The 27,473-nt window shown below is 36.0% G+C and overlaps 2 protein-coding genes, 1 non-coding gene and 1 pseudogene across 6 annotated transcripts; 2 read left to right on the top strand and 2 right to left on the bottom strand.

Moving 5' to 3' along the window:
- Positions 1-1,732: 1,732 nt before the first annotated feature.
- Positions 1,733-1,803, bottom strand: TRNAG-GCC. Its single transcript has one exon. It is a non-coding gene; the product is annotated as a tRNA-Gly (tRNA).
- A 73-nt stretch (positions 1,804-1,876) lies between these two features.
- Positions 1,877-4,577, top strand: LOC112165692 (probable protein phosphatase 2C 26). Of its 4 annotated transcripts, none has more exons than XM_040506639.1 (11): positions 1,877-2,097; positions 2,228-2,279; positions 2,429-2,508; positions 2,686-2,767; positions 2,857-2,930; positions 3,045-3,124; positions 3,317-3,318; positions 3,621-3,744; positions 3,834-3,916; positions 3,999-4,047; positions 4,307-4,577. In XM_040506639.1, exons 1-11 carry the CDS (start codon positions 1,955-1,957, stop codon positions 4,357-4,359), a joined length of 822 nt encoding a protein of 273 aa, XP_040362573.1. In that variant the 5' UTR covers positions 1,877-1,954; the 3' UTR covers positions 4,360-4,577. The 4 variants fall into 4 exon arrangements, 3 of the variants coding, with proteins under 3 accessions (XP_040362573.1, XP_024158069.1, XP_040362572.1); XR_005799973.1 differs by having other exon boundaries at positions 1,883-2,097; positions 3,221-3,318; positions 3,839-3,916; positions 4,307-4,328; XM_024302301.2 differs by having other exon boundaries at positions 1,883-2,097; positions 2,860-2,930; positions 3,221-3,318.
- Positions 4,578-4,958: 381 nt separating this feature from the next.
- LOC112165691 (mitoferrin) lies at positions 4,959-7,586 on the bottom strand. Its single transcript, XM_024302299.2, has 2 exons — positions 6,470-7,586; positions 4,959-5,493 (listed from the first exon to the last, which is right to left on the bottom strand). Exons 1-2 carry the CDS (start codon positions 7,253-7,255, stop codon positions 5,275-5,277), a joined length of 1,005 nt encoding a protein of 334 aa, XP_024158067.1. The 5' UTR covers positions 7,256-7,586; the 3' UTR covers positions 4,959-5,274.
- Positions 7,587-11,578: 3,992 nt separating this feature from the next.
- LOC112164115 lies at positions 11,579-21,242 on the top strand (annotated as a pseudogene).
- Positions 21,243-27,473: the final 6,231 nt, after the last annotated feature.

The following is a 27,473-nucleotide window of genomic DNA, read 5'->3' as shown; positions in this document are numbered from 1 at the left end:
TCTGGATCAGAAGGCACCGCAGTAGTTGGTGCATTGAATGCTCTTCTGATACTGGAAAGTGATGAAATCAATTCTAGGTGCCCAAAACATTTTTTTGGTGTCCAAATTTTTTTTTTTTTGGTAAAATAGGGACAGAAAGAAAAAAGAGAAAGAAAAATATTTTATTGGGGAGCAATAGACGTTTTAAATTGATGTAATCTCCTCTCTCTATTTTTTTAATCAAAAGTTTTATTTGTCTAATTTTAGGAAGATTAATTCCCATTTTGGCGATCTGAAGTTCTATTGGAGGGCAATAGACGTCTATTGGGGGGCAATACATGACTGATAGTCGTCTATTGGGGGGCAATACACGTCTATTAGGGAGCAATAGATTATTGGGGAAATAGACGTCTATTGAGGGACAATAGATGTCTATTGGGGGCAAAAAAACCTTTCTGGTGAGATTTTCAGCAAATTCCGATAGGCGGCGGCCGGTGACTGGACTCCAGCGAAGTCTCCTATGGTTTCTCTCTCTCTCTCTCTAAATTTCAAAGGGGTGAGGGTAAAATGGTATTAAAAAAAATTAAAAAACAAAAAAAAAATGTTAATGGGGTATTAGGGATGACCTTCTTAGAGTGTTTTGAGTAAGAGAGAATTAAATAAACTTAATGGGGTAAGTGGAAAAAAAATCTCTCAAAAGGAGGTAAATGGACTTTTACCTCAGCAGTTTGAAATATAACCGCGATCTCGTTGCATCACATACTTTCTTATTGGACCCTTAGATTGAAGATTTCGCCTGGTAAAAATTTTCAAAAAATAATTTCGAGCATCTTGATAACTATCAAGATCATAAATTAAATCTCTAATATTTTTATTTATTCCTTAAATATTTTTGGGGCTCACAAAAAAAAATTATTCAAAAAATTTAGAAATAAAAGTAGAATATATAACTTGACGTTGCTTATGTTAGTTGGTGTAATCATATAAGTAACGAGGCTGAATGATGGATTTCTTATTTAATGACTATAGAATATAAGTAGAAGTCATAACTTGATACTGCATACGCTAGTTGTTGTAATTATACGAGCTAATTAAATAAAAAGAGTTGAAACCTATTCAAAAACTTCAAAAATATAAGTAGAAGCCATATAACTTGACGCTACGCTAGTTGGTGCAATTATACAAGCAACCAATGAGGAACCAAGTAACGAGACATAATTATGAGTTTCCTATTCAATAACTTAAAAAATTGAAATATAGATGAAAACCATATATAACTTGACGTTGCATACGCTAGTTGGTACAATTATACGAGCAATGAGCTTATCAAATAAAAAGAGTTGAAAACAACCTATTCAAAAACTTTAGAAATAGAAGTAGAATATAGAATTTGATGTTGCATACGTTAATTGGTGCGAATGACAAGCAACGAGGATGAATGATGGATTTCTTATTTAATGATTTTAGAAATATAAGTAGAAGCCATGACTTGATGCTGCATATGCTGGTTGATGCAATTATACGAGCTAATCAAATAAAAAGAGTTGAAAACAATCTATTCAATAACTTTAGAAATATAAGTAGAAGCTATATAGAAAAAATATACTTGACTCTACGCTAGTTGGTGCGATAGCCATATAACTTGGGTACCTGACTCTAGTTGGTACGATTATATAAATGCCTAATGAAATAGAGAGTTAAAAACAATTATAGAGGAGCTAGCTAAATTAAAAAATTAAAAATTAAAAATAAATGCACCAGCCGGGAATCGAACCCGGGTCTGTACCGTGGCAGGGTACTATTCTACCACTAGACCACTGGTGCTACTTGTCAGTGAAGCGCTACAACAAAATAATGAATCTCCAACTAAATACAGATTGTCAGGCTACTTTGAACCACTCATTTGGGCTGTGCGAGCTTGCCTAGAGCTGCTAGGCTGCTAGAGAGAGGGAGAGAAGGAGTGGAAGCGGGAAAAATGGCAGTTCCCATTTTCAGGGCGTCAGTTCCCAAGTCTCACCCACTCATTCACTCCCTTTTTTCTACTTCATTTACTGATGAAACTTTAAAGAAGAGAAGGATGTTAGTCTCTTGTGCTCCATCAGCAACCAAGCCAGTTCGGTGAGCCAATCTTCAATCCTCATTCCTCAAGCCCACGTCTTTGTTTCCATTCATTATATTATTGTCGTCAAAGTCTTGTAACTTAAACATTTGAGCTTGGAATTAGTAAAATTGTGTGGCGTATTTGCAGGGAAGAGCTGTCTTTCTGTGTTGGAACCCATCTTATTCCACACCCCAGCAAGGTAGTTCACAGTTGCAAAGCTTCATTCTTTATATGCCCACCATGTATATTTGTTCCTCATTTGTGTTGGGGGCTTGAGTTTTTTTGTTGTTAGAGTTTCTAGTCTTTATCAAGGCTTTTGTGTATTTACAAGAGTTGGTATTTGGAAAGGTTGAAAAAGGAGGAGAAGATGCCTTCTTTGTGAGCACCTACAATGGGGGAGTTATTGCTGTTGCTGATGGTGTCTCTGGGTATGAATTTAAGGTTCTCAATTCGAAAATGAATGATATGTACATTTTTGGTTGATGACTTGCAAGAAATGAAATGGAAATTGGGTTGGTCTATGAATTAGTAATAGAAGAATTATATGCATAATTCAGTGGTTAAGCTCCAAAGTTTGTGATTTATCCTTTTTTTGGGTTTGCTAGTTGGGCTGAACAGAAGGTGGATCCTTCATTGTTTCCTAAAGAATTGATGGCCTATGCTTCATCTTTTGTGGAAGATGTGGAGGTGAAAATTGGCATGTTTTTCTCAGTATATTCTTGAGTTTATGCATATATAGTGTTGTATATGGAACCCATGACATCTCGCCCATGTAGCAGGTGAACGATAATCCTCAGGTTCTGATAGGAAAAGCACATGCTGCTACCTCCTCTATAGGTTCTGCTACCGTGTAAGTTGATCACTCTGTGCAAGATATCCTCGCTGTAATAGTCAGTTCTGTGAAGCCTAAAACACATTTTTCCGGCACACGTATATTTATTTTCGCTTTACTTCATATGACCAGGATTGTTGCCATGCTCGAGAGGAATGGAATTCTGAAGATTGCCAATGTCGGGGATTGTGGACTTAGGGTTATTCGTGAAGGTAATAACACAATGGTTTTGATTTTTGTGCAAAGTTTTGAGCTCTTCCTTATCTTTTCTTCTAAATTCTTAAATGACGTCATCACTGAACTTGCAGGTAAAGTATATTTTTCTACATCACCACAGGAACATTATTTTGATTGTCCCTTCCAACTTAGTTCACAAGCTTTCGGCCAAACTTACCGTGATGCAGTGGTAATTACCCTTTATCTAGCACTATGTGATTGCTATCTAAATCCTAGTCAACTTCAGACAATTCATGCATAGACGTCTTTCATGCTTCATATCTCTTCTAACTACTTAAATCACTCTGAAGTGAAAACAAAAATAAAAAAATCCAAAACATTATGAGAGGTCTTCTAACAATTTATTATTGCTGTTTGAGAAAAACTTGCTATTATATAGTTATGTAGAACAGGGAAATGTCTTATATTTTTAGTTTATATAATCTGATGGTTTCTGGTGATATAATTCTGGATACTCCTTTCCAATTGCAGGTTAGCAGTGTTGAGTTGGTAGAAGGAGACACCATAGTAATGGGTTCGGATGGACTTTTTGATAATGTTTTCGACCATGAAATTGTTTCGAATCTGACAGGATACAAAGATGTTGCAGAGGCTGGTAGATATTTCTAAAATTAACAAATGTTATGAGGATAAGAAACTATAGCACATTATGTTCTACCTAACTGAAATTAATTTTAATGCTAGCAAAGGCATTAGCTAATTTGGCAAGCAATCATTCCCTGGATGCGAAGTTTGATTCTCCCTACATCATTGAGGCCAGAGCCAGAGTAATATAACTTACCTGACTTTTAGTAATCATAACGGTTAAAGAAACAAAATTATATATGACTTTGCTCTTTCATCTTTCAGGGTTTTGAAGCTCCTTTTTGGAAGAAAATACTTGGAATGAAGCTTACAGGTAATAAATGTTACGTGTGCAATATCATCACATTGCAGCCATTTTTCTAAAATTTCAAGTTCCATTTGGAAAAAGTAAAATTTTTTGGCCGAAAACAAAAAGTAACATTTCTTCTCATCTCAGCTCAAGTGTCTTGGCAAGATTAGTTTTTTCTTTGTAAGACCAAATTGCCATCACCAATGCCTCAACATGTACTTTGGACGGTACAAACTGTAATCAGGCCTTATGTCGATGTAACTACTGGCCTCAATTTTTGCAGGTGGAAAGCCAGATGATATCACTGTGGTGGTTGGTCAGGTTGTGAGCTTATGAAGCATTTTGGTCATCTCCCAAGGGATTCAAACTTAGGGTGGCTGCACTACACAGTTTTACTGCAGCTGTTTAAACAGTCTTGCAGCTTTGATAATTTTACAGCTGCCAGATAATTTTGGTCATAGAAGTATGACCTTGAAAAATGGTGGATACCTTAATGCATAAAGCAAAACATTGCTAAATACTTCAATATACAGTAGTGAAATGTACATTCATAATGATCCATTGTTTATGGAGCCTTGGAGGAAAGATGAAGCCTCATTTATATCAAAACAACCTTTTAGGAACAAAAGGGAATTTGTTAGGTATTTTTGTTTCCTTTAGACCTAACTTCAACCAACTGCTAGATATACTGGTATACAAAAAATTCAAAAATAGAAATTTCTTAGCGTTATTAGCAAATTTGCACATCTCACAGCATGTTCTAAGAGGATGGGAATATCAAACAATCCTATAACAATATAAATGCATCCAACGACTTAAAGCTACCAAGGACATCTCAAAATTCCTGAACCGGGGAAATAGCAGGACCATAATCATGAAGCAGCAAACATCCGTGAACAGTGTGTTTGTGTGAGCTAATACTCCAAAACTTAATGAATCAATAACAAAACATTATTTCTTTTTTCTTTGCCATAAAAAATAAACAGAAAAAATTTCTCTTAAATTTTTAGGACAAACATTGGGCAGGAGAAAAAATACTACTGAAACAGACAACAAATGGCTACGATACAAACAACTTAACCTGCACCGGTGAATTTGACTTGCTGCCTAATCCTGTGTACTAAATAGACTGCCAGTGAAGCCTGAAAATTTCCAATGGACTTGCCTACTCAAGCATCGTGTGAAGCAAACTCTGATTGTAAATCATACAGACATATCGGTAATGCAACGGCAAAATCTCCTTTGTCTTATTCAGGTTACAGTGCCACTGTTACTACCACCACCATTGAGTTCTTGGAAGAAGGTCTTCGAAGCCTCATATGTTGACCAGCAGATAGCAGCAGCAGGGGCATGGAACAGCATTCTCGGTGCCCATCCTCTCACAAGCCCTCTATATCCATCCTTTCTCAGTATTGTTCGAACAACATCTCCAATCGAACCACTTTTAAATCTGTCACACCCACAAATGCCCTGTACAGCCAACACATATATATCCAAAAAGTCATTGGCATAATTTAGCAATGCATATGTCTTAACTATCACTGGTTTCAATTCTCAATGTATTGTCCAAGCAAGCTTATCAAAATTGAGTAGAACATGCAAGGAAGTTTTCAGGAGAGCACAAGTAAATGACTAGACAAATAAGGAAAAGAACCAAATAACAGTGTCTGTATTACTCTGAAAAGTTAGGTAGAAACTTCAATCAAAACAATGTTTTCACGTGAATTGTCAGTTACATGAAACATCAAAGCAATAATCAAGGAAACAGACTTTATGCATGAAGCTTATGATCAACTTGTTTTCACTAGGATTCTATGGAACTTCTTTCCTCCACCATTATCAGTTACAATCTAAAACCTATGGCACTTGACAGATTATTTCTGTGTCTTCTCTTCCATACTTCTGTACCAAAACAAAAGAACAGCATATCATGTATAAATACTGCTACCCACATCCTTGAAAGAATAATGTTGGAGATAAGGGACATGAAGCATCAGTGAATCCAAAAGATAGCTAATTAGATCATCGATTTTGGTAATTAAAGGTTATCTATTGAATGAGTATAATATCTTATTTAGTTTTGTTAGGCTAAGCAATTTGCTTCAATTGAAGTTTGCTATGCACAGAGTGTGATTAAGAATCAACATTTCATCAGTAGATAAAATGCTGGAGCTATGGACATGACTAGTATCCAAAAGATGGCTATGTATTACACTAATTCTAGATTTTGCCATTAAAGGTTATCAATTGCATAAGCTAGTTTGCTATTTTATCCTCTGCTTTCAGTGACACTCAGTTTTAACTCAACACAAAAAGATTTGGGTCCAAATTGCATAATCCTTTGCAGGGTCAAATTTCAAACTAAGCTAACATCATTACACAAAGGCCTAAAACATTTCGGAAACAACATCTATAAAGCTGAACTGAACTTAAAAATGGACCATACCTGACACTGTAATTGAGTTTTGACCACATCAAGCGGCGTGGTGACCACTGAGGCCAATCCTCCAGCTGCAGCACCAGCAGTAGCATGAACAATCAGCCTCTCCTCATCCGCATGCTCCGGCGATATCTCCATCAACCCCTTCTTCACCGCCTCATACGTGGCGAAATGCACCGCCGTGAACGGCGCATTCATCAACACAGTAGTCCTATAACTAGCGTAAAAGGCTCTAATCCCATCTTCCCTAAACACCTTCTTCACACAATCCCACACACCCTTGTAGAGGGGGCTATTCCCCAGCTGCAGCCTCTGCTTCACCATATCCATCGGCGTCAAAACGGTGTCGCTCGCAACCGTCGCGAAGACTCCGGAGACGGCGTGGGCGGCGGAGTTGTTGGGATTCCCGCCGGAAAAATACTTCTTGGAGATTTCGTAGACCGAGAAGTAGACGGCGTGGGCCGGGCCGGCGCCGAGGCCCATGGCGGCAATGCCGCGGTAGAGCCCGGCGGGGCCCTCGATCTTCATAATGGAGCCGAGGGCCTGCCGGATTCCGACCGACTTGATCGGGCAGGACCCGAGAGCTTGCATATGGGTTTTGACGGTATCGACGGGGAACATAGCCATGTGCTCGACCATGCCGGCGATTGAACCGGCGATCATGAACTGCCAGAAGTGTAGGCCGTCGTGGGAGGAGGCAGCGGCGAGGTCCGGTGGGCCGTAGTCGGTGGGCTGCTGCGGAATCGGGCGGAAGTCCGGGTTTTGGAACTTGGGCTTTGCGTCTGTGGCCATTTGGGGACTGCGAAGTTGGGATTTAGGGTTGAATTTGGGGATTTTAGGGTTTGGGGTTTCTCCATAAACAGGTGCATCAGCAAGCAGAGGATTGGAGTTGCAGCATCTTTATTGTACTTGAGAGAGAGGGTTTATGTTTGACAAGTCAAACAAGACAGTTGCAGAAGAAAGAAGAAGAAGAAGAAGGATTGGATTTTTTTTTTTTGGGTTAAATTAGGGTTCCAAGATTTCCGGAATTAGGGTTTTTCATATGCTTTATTTGTTTTTCTGGAGAGACGTCTGAGAATAGCAACATTGTGAGGCCCAATGTAAATGACATATGGGCTGTTCTTCTGTCCTATCCCATCAGCTGTCTCCTCTCTTTGACTATTGGATTTCGCGTTTAGGTAAGAATCAAGATTTTAAATATCTGCGATATTTTCGATATTTTTTTCGATATATCTACGGGGGTAAATAAGATATTTTTTATTGTTTCGGTGAAATTTCTCCGACATCGTCAAATATCTTCGATATATTAGAAATTTGCAAATCCCTGATAAAGTGAAGAAATATCTATAAAATTTGAGATAAAAAAAAAAAAAAAAAAACTCAGTAATTCTCTAAATGAAAATATGTGTGAAGAGAGATCTCCTAAAGACAAATCTTAGTGAGGAGAAATCCCCTCAAGGTGAATCTAGGTGAGTAGAAAATCCCCTCAAGGCGAATCTAGGTGAGGAAAAAAAATCCCCTCAAGGCGAATGTAGGTGAGGAGAAATACCCTCAAGGCGATTTTGGGTGAGAAGTAATTCTCTAAAAGTCTAAATGCAAATATGTGTGAGGAGAGATTTGGTACTGTGTAGTCTGTGACTATGTCTGTAACTCTGTATGTAGTTTGTAACTCTGTAGTTGAATAATAGAAAGAAGATAAAGCCATAAATGTTCAATTATTCAAATGATGTCAAATGACATTGCAGAAGGAAGTCAAGGAACCATATATGGATGACATGATGAGAAGAGAGTGCAGAGTATGGAGTATTAAATTTTGGCTATGCATCTTGAAAAAATGAGGAATAACAAAGTTACTGTGTAGTCTGTGAGTGTATAGTCTGTAGTTGAATAGTATAAAGAAGCTAAATGTTCAAATGCTAAAGTAACTATCAAATGGAATAAGTGAATAACATGCATAAAGCGACTTAGAGCAGGCCGCTCAATTATTCAAAAGTGGCCAAGTTCAATTATTTGAAAAGAGACCAAGTTCAATTATTTCAAAAGAGGCTGACTGGCTAAGTGAGTTTGTAGAAGAAACAATATATTAATGAAAAACAGAGTGACTATGCATCTTGAAGAAGTGAGGAATCCATATAAGAGTTTATCATATACTTCAATTTACGCATCGAAGCAGTCTTGCAGTTGTTTTAAAGAAAAGAAGTTCTACATTTCTGGTATAAATAGTTCTTAATATTATACGTTATGTTTTAGATCTAATCTGCAAGTTACAATAAATATTTACTTGTTTTAGTACATTTTTATATGCTAGATTAAAAATGGCAAGCAGTGGTGGAGGTGGAAATGATCCAGCATCGAAGTACGCAACTCCCGTCGAAGGAAATCGATATGGTACAACATGTATATTTTGTTTTGCCACTTTCAAAAGTGGAGGAATTACAAGATTGAAGAGTGTGGGGGTGGTCAATTAATTTGACCATGCAATCAAGGAAATTAAAGAGAAGTAATGGCAGCAGTAAATGCAACAATTGATGTAGCTGTAAAGACGACGATAAATGCGACATTCAGTATGGCAATCATGGCCTCCAATAAGTGACGGTTATTGCAGGAGTGAATATGGCCTTAATGGTGGTGTGCCGCTCAAGTCACTGCGACTTGCTGTGCAAGTTTACTTGCAGCCCACGCCGAAGTACACCTATAAATAGGCTGCTCGACAGCGAGGTAAATCATCGAATTTCAACTCGTTGTACTCCACTACTAAGAAACATATTGACTTAGGCATCGAAGAGTTTTCTGCAGGTACCCCCCCTTCTCCTGGAGCCGACGGTCAACGCTCGAGGGAAGCTTCTCGATTGTTCCCGGTCAGCTTCCGCTCCAGTTCGCATTAATTGTTGGGTCAAACTCCTCTACGAAATTTTTCACCTCCAACAAAGAGTCATTTATCAGGTTATGATCCTCATAAGAGTGTAAAGAAATGTGATAAGGTGCCACCGAAGATCAAAACAGAGGTGATAGCATGGATAAAGAGAAAAGAATTTATTAAGCAAGAAAAGACAGATGATATTAGAGAAGAACTCCGCAATGATTATCTTGGCAATCAAACAAGTCTGTACAATGACGACGACGACAATGATGATGATGATGATGATGGATTTCAGTATCCACTAGACATGCATCCTGCAGAACAATAAGATTATCGTGCTGCAGTAAGACGATCAACAGTAGATCATGATAAGAACTCTCAGTTTAGTAGAAGTGCAAGATTTTAATTTTCAAAACAATCGAGAGGCGTTAGTAGCAGTCAACAACCGCAACAAGTTGATCGATCAAAAACCTATCAGTACTCATTTCCTGAGCCTCCAGTAGCAATGCCATCAAAAGATAGTCGATCAAAACAAAGCACAATTAAATCATTACCAAAAGGTGGTAGAGAACTATTGGCAACAATGGTGTCCAAATACCACATATATGATGCTGTCCCTTTTAACAAAGTTGATTCTCCACATTTTCAAAACATGTTGACTACAGCTGGAAATCTAGGTAAATTATATTGTATTGACATATTTCTTCATGGACAATTATGTTAAGTAGAATTTTATATAATAAACATTCCTATAAAATAAATCATTTTCTTATTTAGGTCCTGGTGTAAAGCTTCCTACCTCCTATGAAATTCAGACTCGTTACTTAGAGAACGAGTACACAGAAAGGAAAAGGTATGTGGATACTCACAGAGAAACCTGAAAAATATATGGATGCACTATCATGTGTGATGGATGGACTGGCCCAACCAAAATGGCTATTCTAAATTTCATGGTGTATTCAAAAGGTTCAACTGTGTTTTTGAAGTCTGCAGATGCTTCACATATGAAAAAAAATGCTCAGTACATAGAACTATTGTTAGATGAGATTATCTAAGATGTTGGACCAGAAAATGTTGTCCAGATTGTCACTGACAATGCATCAGCATTTAAAAAGGTCGGAAGGGAACTACATAAAAAATATCAGCTGTTCTGGATCCCGTGTGCTGCCCACTGCATCGATTTGATATTTGAAGATATCGGGAAGCAAGAGACTGTTTCCACTGTCGTCAAATAGGCTCAAAGTGTAACTAACTACATCTACAATCATAGTTGGGTACTGGCTGAAATGAGGAGCATCACGAAGGGAGATTTGATTCGACCGGGTAAAACTCGATTTGTGACAAATCACATTGCCATCAACAGTATCTTGAAGAAGAAATCTGATTTGAGAAAATTGTTTACAAGTAGCGCATGGAATGAGAATGCAGGAGCAGGACCAGAGATGGAGAAAGGATAGAAAAAAGAGTCCTCGATGGGACATTTTGGGATGGCATGGAAGCAGTCCATAAAATTTATAAGCCATTGTATGAGATTCTTCAAATTGTTGACACAGAAATTCAGCCAACCATGCCCATATTATATGATATGTTTGAAAGAGTGAAACAACAAATATCACAGATGAGAGGAAAGAAATGGGTGCTTAAAATCATCAATAATCGATGGGATAACACATTAAGTCAACCATTGCATGCAGCAGGTATTATTTCTCTATCTCGAAATACGTTTGTATCTTGATAATTACTTAGTTAGATGAAGATCTATATTATATAACTTTTTAGTTTCTTGTTTGTAGCACATTTCTTAAACCCAAATTTTCATTATCGACCTAATGTTGGTTATAGCACACGTTTCACAAACTCTCTGGCAACAGTTGTCGAACAATTTAACATAAATGGAGAAATTGCGAATACGTTTGTGGATGAGGTAACTTCTTATTGATGACAACCTTAAAAAAGTTTGGGATTATAAATGACCAATTTTCAAATGGTTAATGCAGATTGTATGCTTTAGAGATGCAAACGAATCATTTGGGTCAACCATAGCAAGAAGAAAAACAAGGGAAACCAGAAAAACAGGTTTGTGGTATATGTATACATTAAAACACACACACACACACACATAAAATTTCTTTAATAGAAAATGTTGATCTACTATAGCAGTAACTCATTGTAGTAGCTTTACAGCTGATTGGTGGGCACAATGTGGGCATTCTGTACCAAACATGCAGAAAATTGCAATGCGTATTTTGGCACAAATGGCTTCTTCTTCTGCGTGTGAGAGAAATTGGAGTACATTTGCCATTATTCATACCAAGCAAAGGAACCGTTTGGCATATCAGAAGTTGGAAAAGCTTGTATACTGCTACTACAACATGAAGCTATGGCTGCGAGAAAAACAGGCAAATAATAATGTGGTCAATGAAAACAACTATATAGATCTACTTCATGTTGCAAGCGAGCCACTTGATAATAGCATTGATCCACTTCATGATTGGATTATGCCTGCACACCTCAATGATGAAGCTGGAAGACCTCTTCCACAAGTTGTAGAAATTGCAACTAATGCTGGAATCAACGTAGAGAGAGTCTTATCTGAAGAAGTTGTCACTGTGCCAATGACCTCATCAGACGACAGACTTGGACCGTCGTCTAATATGCAAAAAATATGTCGTTTAGTAAGCTGATATCTGATTGACGTTCAGACGACGGGTAAAGCCCGACGTCAGAAGTTCACTAAGAAGACAGACACAAAAAAAAAAAAAAAACAAATCTGTCGTCTGAATGTGCTTAAATATGCACAAATTGTAAGTATATGTGGTTAGATATCAAATAGAACGACAGTTAAATGTTGTTGTTGTCAAACTCTAACAACAGACTTTACAAATAATCTATTGTCTGTTTTAATATGAGACGACAATAAAATGTCGTCTAAATGTGTAGAATTTCGCTGTTTCTCTGTCAAATCTGTTGTGTGGGCTTTATTAAAACAACATCCAATGTTAGTTATCTATTGTGTCTCTTGTTGTAAAAGGGTAGTTAAATGTCCTTTGAATGTGTAGATGCTTGAAGTGTCTTTGGTCTTTCTATTGTGTGTTCTTGTTTCAAACAATAGTTGTTGGTAACTTTCTATTGTTTAATATTATTAAAAAAGACATATATATATATATATATCCAAAGTATTATCATATATCCCAATGATGAAAAAATCATACTCAAACCATGAATATAGTCTATTAACAGCAGTATAAACTAATCTACTCCATTGATAAAAGTCAGCACAATTGGTCCAACCTCCACAAAAGGTCCTTCATGAAGGGTGTACTTGTTCCATGGGTAATCAACAGTGTATCTGTTGCCTTGGTCAAAGACTTCACAACTTGTTTTCTACTTGCCTTATGCAGACTGCGTATCATCTCTGCTTCCTGACCATTTCTGCCCTGATAGATCTCTGCTTCCTAAGTGAGGACCATTTTTCTATGACAACATCAACCAACATTATTTCAGTTACCATTAGAGTAAACACATGAAATACAAGTCAAAAAACTTTTAATACAAGTCAAACTTTTATAGTCGAATTTTATGGTCGCTTCATTCAATGACAGAACTTGAGTGAAGAAATCTGCTCCAATTGTTGATTCCTGTAGGCTGCAGCCTACACATGTTAGAAGCAATGAACTATACTATAATTCTGATGTGAAAGAACATGCAGGAATAATGAAACATTATACAATAACAAAGACTCTGATGGTCTGATGTTAAAAGTAACCTGGTACTCTAAAAATTTTCTTGTGACAAATCTCAATATCAAACTTATTTTTCCCAGCTCCCATGTCCCCAAGCACCTGAGAAATCCATAATATAGTGAATCAACCAGCATCTATTCCTCTTGTTGATGTTCAATACTAAATTTTTAAAGCACAAAATGTAACGATACATAGGGAAGTGCCTTTCCACAAGAAATTAACTTTTGGGCATAGACAAAATTCTGAATTCCTAAATAGTAATCAAGGAGGTAATTTGAGAACATAATTTGATTATGGATCCTCACACAACTCGAATGCTTTCCCTAAACGAACATATCATATATATATATATATATATATATATATATATATAAAACAATAATAGATTGCTAATCAGTATCAGGCCAATTCATGCTTACAAATGAATGAAAGAAGAAGAGAAAAGAAAAGAAAAGAAAAAGGAAGAGCTCAACATTGGCAAACAAGGAATGTTTCCATCACAGATATTGAGCCCATATGAAGCTGAAGTCTCCGGAACTCAAAGTGGAGGTAGATAATCCACAAAGTTAACAGTAGTGGAATCTCTATAATGACCGATATAACACAAGCAACCACAATTTCTAAACAAAATCAGTTATTCACATAAAATAGTTTAAATTCTTTTCCAAAGTAGTCTCTTAATTTCTACAAAACAAAGAAAGACAAGCTCACCAAAATCCCCTGTGGTACAGCTGAATGCTGAGTAACAACGAATTCCTAATCCGCTAACTGGCTTTGAGAAGGCAAATTCCCATACACCGCCGAAAAAAAAGGTAATACAAAAGAGAATAAATATCATCAGCGAAACCGAAACTGAATACATAACAAAGATAAGTGACATTAAGCAAACACATACACAATACATAGCTATAGTTCATCATTAATACTCATAGAAGGAAAATCTATAACAATTCAAAAAGAGAAGCCAACAGTTTCTCAGGTAGAAATAATCCAACATTGACATTATGAAATTGATAGGTAGCATCATAAGATAAAAGAAATAATATTACTAATTCTAGGTTGTAGCATCTGATACCTACTTCTTTCAATTATACAAAGAGAAACTTTAAACATCATATTTAGGGGTCCTACAGAAACTAGAAGAGAAAAATACACATTCAATAATGTTAAGCATGAGCATGAGGGTACTTGCGTTGCATCTCTATAAAACATCCTAGTAAGGAGGGTATCTAGTGTTCTGCCAGTTTTAGTCAAGATAGCTTGTGGAAAAGAAAGATGTGCAGCTACATTATTAACATGAACTGTAAAGCATTTGTTCCTTTCATTGTAACTTGGGCACTTGGGCATCTATCTCCAACATAAAGCCAAGACAATAGAACTATAGACACTACTTCTTAATTCCCTTAATGATCCCATCTCCATGTTAGTGTTGTTGAATTTATTAATCTCGGACCAATTATACCGTGGGAATATAAAATTTAGATTAGAGCCCACTTAACAAGTTTGACAGTTATAAAACAAGAAATGAAATTAAGGGTAATAGCAACTATTCAACAATAATTTATGAAACACCCATGCTTACTTTGTAAAGGTACGGTCAGCAGATCTAGAAATACTAGTTGCAAAACTTCCATTCATACATGAGTCTCCCTGTATAAATAAAACTTAATAAAAAGATATGAAAACAGGATACATATGTGTGCATATGCAATTTATAACTCTCTGCTTACACTTCCATAACCAAAGAACTATGTTCATGAAAGTGGTCTATGAAGGTCTAATTAATAGTAATACAAAGAAGGTTGAAAAAGAGGAAGAACAAGTGCAAATCTAATACTGCAAGTACAAAGTTGAGTTTATGCATATTTACTGATACTACACAAGCAATCCTAATTTCTAAACAGTTTAACACCAAATTCGACTTCAATAAAAAACCCTAACACTTATATCTACTTTGATAACCTTCCATCCCCAAATCGAATATAACCCAGAAAAGAAAAGAAAAAAAATCAAGATTCAAAGGAAATTTCCTATTAAAGCCCTAAATTCCCAATCCAACCAGCATAGGTAAAGAACTACTGATTGACACCCATGATATGAGTAATGAGGTTTGGATGATTTCGCGAAAAGGGGTATGAATCGGAGGGTTAGGTTTTGAAACAAAGTCTGGATCAGATGCAGAATGAGGTTCCCTTTCTTTCTCGAAGAGGGGTATGAATCAGAGGGTTAGGTTTTGACTCAGCTGGATTTTTGATTTGGGTGAGAACTCGATTTGGCGGCATGAAGTTTGGATTAAATTTGGGTAAGAGAAGGTAGTGTAGTGTAAGAAGAAGATGGGAAAGCTTTAGATCCGAGTTTGATAAATGTGTCGGGTAGAGAGAAATAGCTTTTAATCCCTTCATGTTGTGCCAAAAAAAAAAAACTGGTACGACATGAGCCGAAATCAAATTTATCTCCTTTGGTTAGACGACAGATAAATGTTGTGTCAAGATAAACCTAATTCTCAAAACTAACTTACCATGGTATGTTGCTATATTCAGACAACAGTTTTTTCACTGTCTGTCGTTAAAATATATCAGACGACAGAAACCAACATGTCTGTCGTCTGAGCTCTATCGTCTGATGAGATTATTGGCATAGTGTGTTAAAAACCCAAAAGATAATTCAGATAGTACGAGTTATTCAATCAGACGTCTGAACTAATTCAAAATATCGTAAATAACGATTCTTTTTATTTCTTTGTCAACTTATAAGAAAGAAAATATACTGTACTTGACCTTAATTGAGTAGCCGGAATTTAAAACATATCAATGTAGTGCTTCTATTGATTGCATACAACCATGCAAGGTTTTCTTGTCGATTAAAATTAAATAAGCAACTAACTAGTCACAGTTGAACCAAAAAGTTGAATTTTAGTCCAAGTTCATGGCCACTCTTGGCGGAATATATATATATATATATATATATATATATATATATATATAGTTTATCCTTATTCTCTCTATTTATTGATTGAGTTATTTTTGTTCGTTTGTTTTTATATAGTTTTTCTTCTGGTTGTTAGATGGAAAGCTAACGGGGGGCGTGAACAAGGAAGGAGTCAAATACTACAACAATCTCATCAACGAACTCTTACGCAATGGTCATTCAACTTGATCTTACATCTATCATACACTTTTAACTGTATATGATGTAAAACAACATCATTTAATTAATTAATATTTTTCTGTTACTCATAATTATAAGCTCATAACAATGCAGGTCTAAAGCCATTTGTAACCCTCTTCCACTGGGATCTTCCCCAGACTTTAGAAGATGAATATGGCGGTTTCTTAAGCCCTCTCATTGTGTAGGTTACTACTACTAAAACCCAAATGTATTGGATGATCAGCAAATATGCAATTGATTTTAGGATACAGGTATGATATGTTAACATTTCTCATACATCAACTATTTTTACCCCTCTAAGGACTCATGTTATCACTTTGAGGACTAATATTACTATTTTCAGGACTCATATGGTAAACTAAGAAAATTTACCACTTTAAGGACTTATGTTACCAGTTTGAGGATTAATATTACTATTTTGATGACTCATGTGGTAACTAAGAAAATTTACCACTTTAAGGACTCATGTTACTACTTTGAGGACTAATATTACTATTTTGAGGACTCATTTTACCATTTTTAAGGCAATTGTATGCATGTCATACGTTAACACATTGTATAATTTTTCTTGATTTTAATCGTCAAAACAATTTATATATACAGCAATCATTTTCGGGACTATGCAGAGCTTTGTTACAAGGAATTTGGTGATAGGGTAAAGCACTGGATCACTTTTAATGAGCCATATAGTTATAGTGCTGGTGGTTATGCAGTGGCAATTTTGGCACCAGGACGCTGTTCTGATCGGCAGGAACTAAATTGCACCGGTGGGAATTCGGGTACTGAACCATACTTGGTGGCACACAACCAGCTCCTTGCTCATACAGCTGCAATAACATTATACAAGCAACAATATCAGGTCCCAGCTAGTTCTCCTTGTTTTTTTTTTTTAATCTCTTGTTTTTTTTTTCCAGGTGGAATTGGTGGTTCTAATTAACCAAATTAATCAATGTTGAAAATGTGCAGTCATCTCAAAAGGGATTGATAGGGATTACTCTAGTGTCAAACTGGTTTGAGCCGGTTTCTGAGGCAGAGCACCATAAAAATGCTACACTAAGAGCTCTAGATTATATGTTTGGATGCTCATGATCAGTAAACTTACATCAACTGAACTCTGTTATATACTCTTTAACTCGATTAGCAGAATCATGACTTCATGAGTATAATATACTTATATACTTGATGGCCTTTATATATGTATCCTTGAGTTCGTATATGGAATTTCCATGTTTTGTAGGTTTATGGACCCCTTGACAAATGGTGATTATCCACATAGCATGAGATCTCTTGTTGGAAACCGATTACCCAAATTCACAAAGGAGCAATCCAAGTTGCTAATTGGATCATTTGATTTTCTGGGATTGAATTACTACACAGCTAATTATGCAGCCGATGCACCTCACTATAATTCTGTCAATGCAAGCTACTTGACAGACACTTATGCTACTCTTTCCTGTAAGTACTGCAAGTTCAAAAATTTCATTTCTTCTACAGTTATTTAAGTTTCATAGAGAACTTAATTAGACTTTGATCTTAATGGAACTATATGTCTATATCTTCTGGTAGATGTGCTTAATGGAATTCCCATTGGACCAAAGGAATGCATCAAGTTTCATTAATTGTTTTTCATTAAGTAGTTGAAATCTGGGTCCAGTATTAATGTAAATTAAGCATCTCCAACATAGTAGTTAGAACAGACTTCCCAGGAGAGCGAGTAACAGTCCTAATTGTATTCTACGATTGTATTAAAGTCGGAAATCCTCATTTCTCTTATATTTTGTACACTGGTTCAAATGTTTCCTCACACATAAATATTGTATCATATCCTATATTAATACACCATAGTCTTCAAATGGTACTGGTGCAGGCTGCTTCGGATTGGCTATACGTTTATCCCAGAGGAATTCGAGATCTTTTGCTCTACACGAAGACAAAGTATAATGATCCACTCATATACGTTACTGAGAATGGTAACTATATTTGAGGCTTAAGTGCTTAACTGCATCATCAATGTTCCACATAGTTTTGTAACGCAGTTACTACATATATAATTGATATCAATGTAACATATTATGTGAATAATGTAGGTATTGATGAGTCCAATGATCCCAAATTAACACTCGAAGTATCCCTTAACGACACCCAGAGAGTTGACTACTACTATCGCCACCTCTATTGCCTTCAAAGAGCAATCAAGTGAGTGGTTAACAGATCAAGGTTACAAATGAGTTGATCATCTCACTTACAACACTTCTTTATTGTAGGGATGGTGTGAATGTTAAGGGATACTTTGCATGGTCATTGCTAGACAAACTTTGAATGGAATTCTGGTTACACTGTCCGATTTGGTATCAACTATGTAGATTACAAAAATGGGCAGAATAGGCACCCAAAACTTTCTGCACACTGGTTCAAATGTTTCCTCAAAAAAAGGTAAAGAAATTTTGGAGATGGATATGTTGTAAAACTTGTAATTTTCAATGTAGATCACTTCCCTCTCTCTTTCTATTTGTCCCTTGATCAACAAGGTAACTTACTATTTTATGTGTATAGAGGAAAATATAAACTTCTGTTGAGTAATCAAATTTCTTACGAATATTACTTCATATAAAAGGGCTGCAATTAGTGATCTTATATATGTCACAAATAATAATGAAAAATTCATTTGCTCTGCAGAACTCTCTTCCTTTATATCATTACTCTGTTTCAGAGTTCTGTTTCATTTTGTACACATTCACTATTCCCTATTCTCTAGTGCAACTAAAACTGGAAAGGATCACAATAAATTAGAGAGAATCATAAAGTTAGAATGAATTATTTGGTCCATTTTTTCCCACTGCAAGGGTTGGGGTGGCGTTGAGGGATGATGGAAACTCCTTTGGATCGACCCTCATCTCCTACATGTACTAATAACTAATTTGTGGCCGCTAGATTTGGATTGTAGCAAATTTAAATAGGATTGTACCAATTTTCTGTAGATAGCATTTTATCCTTTGATCAAAAAATTGTCTCCAAACTTGATAAGATCTATGACTTACAACAAAAATGATCGACATCCCATCCCCGAGGCATTGACAAAGCACGAATTCCATTATACATTCACCAAACTCGAAACAACAAATCACTAATGCACCGTTTAGGTATACCTAATTTTTAATTTAGCTAATTTGTAGTTGTTGTCTTACCCATCGAAAAATTGAAGAGACAAACCTCTTTAAGAATAACTAAAGAACTACAAACTAGCTAAATTAAAAATTAGGAATACCTAAACAGTCTCTCGAGCACAAAAAGAAACACTATAAGAGAAATGGTCTTTTTTGACCACGTCTTTTCGACAGATCCTACTTTTGGTTGGAAATATCATTTTTTCCGACCAAAAAAAATTGTCCGTCGGAAATACACTTTTTTGATGGCCATTATTTCCGACGACCACCAATCTCTAAAAAAAAGTATAGATTTTGGTTGGAAATAATTATTATTTAGCGGGAAAACTTCCCGCTAATTACTTTTCCGACCACACTGAATATCGTCGGAAAATAATAGATCATTTTCCGACGAGACCTTTTTGTCGTCAGAAAATATATATAATATTTCCGACGAAAACACTCACCGTTGAAAATAGTGAGATTAGTTAATGATATAGCATACGCCCAGTATTTCAAATGAATTCCTTAATAAATTGTAAAACTCATCAAGACGTTAACATAATATAAATAAGCAAATAAAAAAAAAATTTAGGCATCACTAGCATGGAAGCAAATGTAGGTATACAAAAACTACCCAGTTTTACAAAGAATTATTACTATATGACAAGAAATAAAATAGAATATGCCCTTATTATAAAATAGCAACAACTTTCTTAATTTTCGTCAGATGAATCAGATGAGTCATCAATAACAATGGTTGATTTTGGACAAGATGGGTTGACCTTAGGTTTTTCAATCTTTATTTGAGTATGTAAAACACGAGGCTTTACTTTAGAATCATCAGCGGTGAGATCAATAGGGTAACAAGGGTCTTTTCCGGGATAACACCAAGCTGATAAAACTCGGCCTCTCGGACAAGTAATGCCTGAATGTTGAGGTTCCACCTCTATAGCCGGTAATGGAGGTGTAACAGGTTGAACACCATTGATATACTCCAGTCCAAGTGATGGATTAACTGGATGCACTTTTACATCAGCATCTTTTTTGGAGTTATAAAAATAATCATCATCTGGAGGAGATGTAGAGCGAATACGAGCTGGTCAATGATAACGTCGAGTCTTACTTGGATGCCTAGCAGACATTGACAAAATTATCAGAAATATTGCAGCAAACAGGGAAGCAAATGAAGATGAAAAGGAACTAGTATTAATAAGGTTAAATGTTTTTTGATGGGTATATAGGTTTCTGGTACAAAATGTAGTCTTGTATATGTTTCCTGTTCATTGTAAGTTCTCTTTACTTTGTTCTGTACTATCAAGAGTTTTTATCTTTTAATAGGTTTTGCACACGATCTATATTTTATTGGTGTATGTAACATATCAGTCTCTAGTGCAATCAAGTATGATGTACCATGATATAGGTATGATTTCATCAAGTATGATGTACTAAACCTCCATTGCTTCTATAGATGTACTTAGGTTAATGCGTCATGGAAATCAGGTTGTTTGCAAATATGGACTGATTGTTATTTGTTGATTTACACTTTGTTTATTTTACTCCAACAGATTGATAGGACTGGAGTTGAGCCTAGTCCCATTGAATGCTTCAAAAGGTTTCATGTCTCTAAGGCCAAGAATGAAGAGGGGGAACATTGGATTAGTGAGAAAGCTAAAGATCTTTATGTATGTATTCAAATCTTGGTTTACTTAGTGTTTGCTTGTCATGAGATTGTGCCTTTAATTATGTTTGCTTATTTTTTGTTTAAGGAAACTATTCATACCCAAAAGAGGCTCGAAGAGGCATTTGGTGAAGAAAGTGAAGCAGTAGATGAATGGGGCATTGGGGCATATATAAAGCTGTGATTGGAGGGCCAAGTCACGGCAGAATTCGTGGCTTAGGTGATGGCATGATACCACCTGAAGATGAAGATGTGGACTCTTCTAGCCACACTTGCAATAAGCATCCATGCATGGCGCGTGAGAAAGAATTCAAACAAGTGAACGAGAAAGTTACAACTCTTACCAACCAGCTAGAAGATTTGAAGCAAGTGGTTATGACTTTTCTATCGAAGAACTCAACTCATTCTGAATGCGCAACAGAAGCACCATCTACGGTAAGTTTCTTTTCATTTGCACTCCAAATTCTAACCTCTTAGCTTAATGACATAAGTTAATTAACCTTGCTGTTGAGCACTACTGGTCATTATTATATTTACTTCTTGGGTTGTTTGTAGAGTTGCTGGTCATTTTATGATGCTTATAACTATATGCTTAGGTTCTTTTGGATTTCAATTTATGTTTGTCTTAGTGAATAATGTTTTAAACCATTTGCCTAGTCCATTTTGCCTTGGTTTCTGGGTGGGATACAATGAGAAGTTGTGCCTCTTTGCGATGAGGCAACATCTCATCTGCAACAACTAGCATTCTAGTTAGCTTTAAACTTTGAGTTTGAGCAAGGTTTTCTTGGTTACAGTCATTATTCTAACACATTACAAATGCATGTAGAAAGAAAAAAAAAATGGAAAAGAAGAATCATTTTGATCCCACTGTCGTGGCTAAAAGTGTGTTGAACGTGTTGGAAGCTTGATCGATGTCAAGTTCAATCAAAGCTTTATGTTGCTGCATTATGATAAACAGGTGGGCCTCTAAAGAGCTGGCACGTCATATAAATGGAACTGACATTACAGCTAATACAACTGTTTAACAATACCTATTGCCCTTTAGGGATCTTTATTAGATTAAGTAACTGATTAAGTTCATTCTCCTTTCTGTTTTGTTTTTGTTTTAACAAAACCATATTGTATTTGGTTGGTCACTGATTGGTATAGACTAGAATTTGCGCCTGTGCGTTGCTGCGGGTTAGGGAATGCTCAATAATGGGGGTTGTTCTCCTAAATTCGTAACAGACCAAGTACTTTGATAAGATCTCCCTAGGTACTTTCATCTCGACGACTTCTGCAACCATGTTAGCAATTTCAATCTTTCATGGAAGACCAATTCAAGCATAAAATTCCACTGTTTATCCTGGAATATGTTTGCCAAAAAAAAAAAAAACAGTAATCATACATATGCAAGTAATGTTTGTAAATGTTCTGTATCTGCGCTATACAATCAAAAAGCAGTCATGTTTTCTCATTCTACAGCTAACAGAGACCAAAGGCTTTCTCTCCTATGCAGCTGAAGCAGAAGATGAAAAAAATGTCACCAACATTGGAGAAATCATTGATGTTAATTCCCGGCAAAGAACAGAAGCTGCTATGAAAATTGCAGCAGGAAACTTCAACAACCAATCAGACACTCATGAGCTAATCCATCATTTTCAAGATTCTAGCCGTGACCCTTTTCTTGCTGCTTATGCTGGTATAGTTTAACATACATGCTTCATGAACATGACAAAGCATTTTGAAAGCCAACTAAGCTCAATAAGTGTGGAGAGGAAAGGTTTTACCTTTTTTGGGAGTTGGGTATTATGCAAGAACTGTAGTACATGCGTTCTAAACTTTCACATACCCTAAACAGTAAACCCTAAACTGTAGTTGCTGGACTTTCTTCAAAAACCAAGTGAAACGTCAAAGCTCCATACAGTTCAGAGTAACCAAACCCGAACTCTTTTCTTTATTTTGTCAACTTCTTCCATATGCAGAACCTCCAAATTCACATCAAATCCAGCCAAAAACCTAAAGCATAAACTATACAAAAATCAGATCCCACATCTCAGAATTTGAGACGCCAAACACCCAGGGAAATAGATCTGTAAGTGTTTTGAGACGCACGATTTGTGTCATAGATTTCCACACCTGTATCCAGTTAACTCGAATTTGTAGCACTTAATTGAAACAAACATGAAACCGGTAACGATTTACATGGAAGAAGAGAGAAAAATATCCAGAAACTCATCCACACAACAGAGCAAGTTAATTACCATTTTGAAGCAACATTCACAATCAGAAGAACCTTGCCACTGTGCTCACTTAGGTTTACATCATTTTCCATGAATATCCTACAATCAAGTCTATCGGTATACAAATTAATTCAGTTCAATCACAAACTACATTGCAAAACATGTGTAGAAGTATTTCGCAGTGCACAGTTAAGATGTCATGAACCAAAAGTGAAACCCAAAAAATTGAGACAAAAAAGTCAAATTCTTTCTACACCCAAAAGCCTGCTCGCCCAAAATCACCACCACTAAAGAAATAGTGAAGGAACTATTTATAAACCCTGTTCTTTTTCCTTTTTTTGGTTGTAAATTCAAGCACTCAATAATCCCAAAAAAAAACAAAACCCAAAAGTAAAAAACAACAACAGAATCAGAACAGTAGTTACCTTTAGAAGTGCTAAAAATCTCCAAATTTGCTTCAAATCAAGCCAAAAACCTGAATCACAAACTATACAAAAATTAGATCCCACCTATCAACAATATAATCAAATAAGATTCAAGTAAAAAAAAAAAATAAACAGAAACCAACAATTCCATTAGTAACAGAGAGGAAAAAAGCAATTACCAATACATCAATTCCATTCCTAAGCATAGGACCTAGAAGAATATAGGAAAGCAGGACCATTAATATTTTTGCTTTTTCTGCATGATCCCACAGTACTACCCAGTTATGCACCCAACTAAGGTAAGAGTTTTGGTTTACAACTAAAAGCAACACATGAACTCTAGAGCTAAATCTAGATAGAGGTAGCCTAACACATTCTGGGGTATGTGTTTTCTAAAAAATTTCAGTGAAGCCCTATAGCGAATCGAACCATCATCTAATATATGTGCGGTACTTGCATTCCCATCTCAACTTGAGCCTCACGGTATGGAAAATAAGGAGATGCACTTGATAGGCTTCCTATTTGTTTGTAGGTAATGCTCTATTTCCCGAATAGATGGCAACAAAATTAATATAGTAGTCAAGAATAGCATTTCCAGGTACATTGCAGTCACCTATAAGAGAAAAATACATACATTAGTGTCTCAATAGTTATCATGATAACCGATGGCGCATGAACTCATTTTCTCCTCTCTCTCTGGTGAAAAATTTTAAAGTTCTATATTGTAAGCAAGCATGCCAATAAATCATTACGATCCCATCAAGTTTACATCGACGTAAGGATTGATTGAACTTGATCAGTTGATCAAGTCAAGTTCATAACAATGACATTTTGATGGAAAGAGCTGATGGTAGGGTTCTAATTGTCCTGATTAGTATCTTTGAACATCTTTTAGGGCCTTCGCACTTTAATTAAGATAATTTGGTAGATGACAATAGTTTAAGATACCATGGCTCCATGACCAAAAAACTAAAGAACCAATGGAGTTTCACAGATTTTAGAACTTCACCTGCAAAGCATCCGACAGGTTCTGGCCCATATGATAAATTTGAAGGAATTTGAAGCTTCCGTTTCCCCCCTGTGCAATATTTGTTGGGTGAGAACTTGTTTTTTTTTTCTTTTTATGCAAATGAGAATTAAAAATAAACAAATAAACAGATAATCAACTGACAACCTTACCTACTTGCATTGGAGGCACACGTTCACCCCCAAAAATTCCTTGATCCAATCCCAAAATGACCTGGACTCCATAACATATATGAGAAATGGGGAGAACTCTTTTGATTAGCAAGTGCTTATGATTCTTTTATGAATAGATACAAAATCCCATATAGATAACTCTACAAAATCCACACTTAATTTAATTAAAATACTTGAAAGGTAAAGATTGATTTGGGATATCATCATACATGGAGAAATCAAACCCATAGAGCAATCTAACCAAAACCCTGTTTCATATACCATCTTTCAAGCATAAGAAGAGTTCCTCAACAGCATATAATCTCACACCAGCAGACCAGCTCATATCAATTTTCCATTCTATAGCATAAGAAGAGTTCCTCAACAGCATATAATCTCACACCAGCAGACCAACTCATATCAATTTTCCATTCTACTCTCGGGCTATGGCTTTAAATTGTACTAAAAAGTTCAAAGGTTACAACTTCAAAGAAATTCATCCTCTAGAGATCTCAGGAAAAAAAACCTTATCAAAAAATTTCTAAAAATTTAAAGTTGAGCATGATTTCAAAAATTGCTTAACATGTATTCTCTTCCATTTACCTTGATTTACAGATTCAACCTTCTCCTTCTCTTCAGACCTTGCAGACCAATTTCTTACAACAGTAGCATGTGAAACCTGCATGCAAAACCAATCACAGTTTAACATTAAATAGGAAAAATTTACAATTACAATAGACAAAATTGAGAGAGGAGAATTAAGGAACCTTGAACGTAGAAGCAATCTAGGTCTCCAAGCATGAACAATAACTCTAGAATTGGATGTTTGAAGCCACACCTCAAACACCAGAAACAGCAGCTCTCCTACCTTTCTCAACAGACCTCCACCTCAAGGTTAAGCCAAACCCAGGTTAATTGAAAACTACTTAAACTGGTTCTTGAACAGGAAAAACTCAAAACGGTGATGTATAATGATGGAAAAACTGAGAGACCAACAAAAAAGTAAATCAAACAAATTCGAACCCATCGTAGAATTCCTGGGATGATCAGTTCACTCAATTTCTGTTCTAATAGACCATCAACTTCTTCCCGTCTCCCTCTTCTTCAGTCTCAAACTCTCTCTCTATCCCTAGATAGATAGAACGCAGCCTGGAGCTCTCTCTCTCTCTCTCTCGTGCTATTTCTCTCTCAAACTGAAGCATAGACACGATTGCTGAGCAGCACCCCAGGTGTCAAAGCAAGAGAAACACACACTGTGCGAAGCGAAGAACAAAGACACGAAAGCTTTGAAACGATAAATAGGTGTCGGGCAAGAGAGATGAAGCAGGGACAACATCGTCTTTTCAGCCATAACCGGCTCGGCTCGAGCTGGCACTGTTCATAAGCCGATGAATAGTGCGTTGAGAATTAGTATATAGGAAATATGCAATACTAGTAAGTAAAGACACTTGGATCTTTTAGTTGCTGCTGTCCAGTACTTTTTTCTTTTTTTTTTCAATTACTTTGTAAGTTATTTAACCATTAATTTATATTGTCTCTGTTTGTTTTTTTTTTTTTTTGGTAGGAAAATACCACAGGTACCTCAGGTGCAAATCATGAAGCCAAATGATGAATACAAGAAATACTACTTTCTTGTTATTTGCTAATATTAAATAAGCACTGTATGCTCATGTTCCCTACTAGTTTTACGCTTATTGTTAAGACTTTTCCTATTTTGTAAGACTTGATGATGAATGTCTTGTTTCAAATAAAATGTAGCTTAATCTTCTTTATTTTGTACTCTTTAAATATTTCTCTTTTTAATATATATTTTTATTCAAGAAGAAAGCTTCCAAAAATTATTTTTGGTAGTTGGACGTAAAAATATAAAAAAATAAAAATAAATCCGACAACCAAGAGTGGTCAGAAACTCATTTCCAACTAGTGGGAATTTTTTTTTTTTGGTTAAAATATTAATTATATCTTGTATGGCAAAAATGATTACTTTTGACGAACGTTTTTGTCAATAATGATAAAATATTTTAGTCAGAAATAATTATTCTGACGAAGTAAGTTGTCAGAAACATGATGTCGTCGTTTACATAATGTATTTTTGACGGTATTAAAATATTTTTGACGGAATATTTCGACGGAAAAAATAATCTTTCTGACCACCAACGACGACAAAATGTGGTTGAAAATGCTTGTTATTCCGACGACTGGTCAGTAGTAGAGCATTTCTGACGAGAATATTCCCAACCACCACCGACGGAACTTTTTGGTCGGAAATATGTATTTCTAACCAAAAAATGCATTTTCCGACCGAATTTAGTCGTCAGAAAAAATGCTTCCTGTTGTAGTGAAATTGCAAAATGTGATATCGAATCCCACCAAATCATATCAAACAATGAAGCACCAAAATTAGCTAAAGCATCAACAACTTAGTTACACTCTCTATAAATATGTGAAGAAAGAAAGTGCATTTGAGAAATCCAATGAAGACAATTACCCCACTCCACTCGAAGTTGCCAAGGCACCATATATATGAGGAGAGTGAAGTAAGGTGAGAACAAAAGATGAATCAACTTCTAAGTTCTAACCATACATGCT

This window comes from Rosa chinensis, chromosome 5 (assembly GCF_002994745.2).
Source record: "Rosa chinensis cultivar Old Blush chromosome 5, RchiOBHm-V2, whole genome shotgun sequence".
Classification (NCBI taxonomy): domain Eukaryota; kingdom Viridiplantae; phylum Streptophyta; class Magnoliopsida; order Rosales; family Rosaceae; genus Rosa; species Rosa chinensis.
This window is presented reverse-complemented; position numbering and strand designations above follow the sequence as displayed.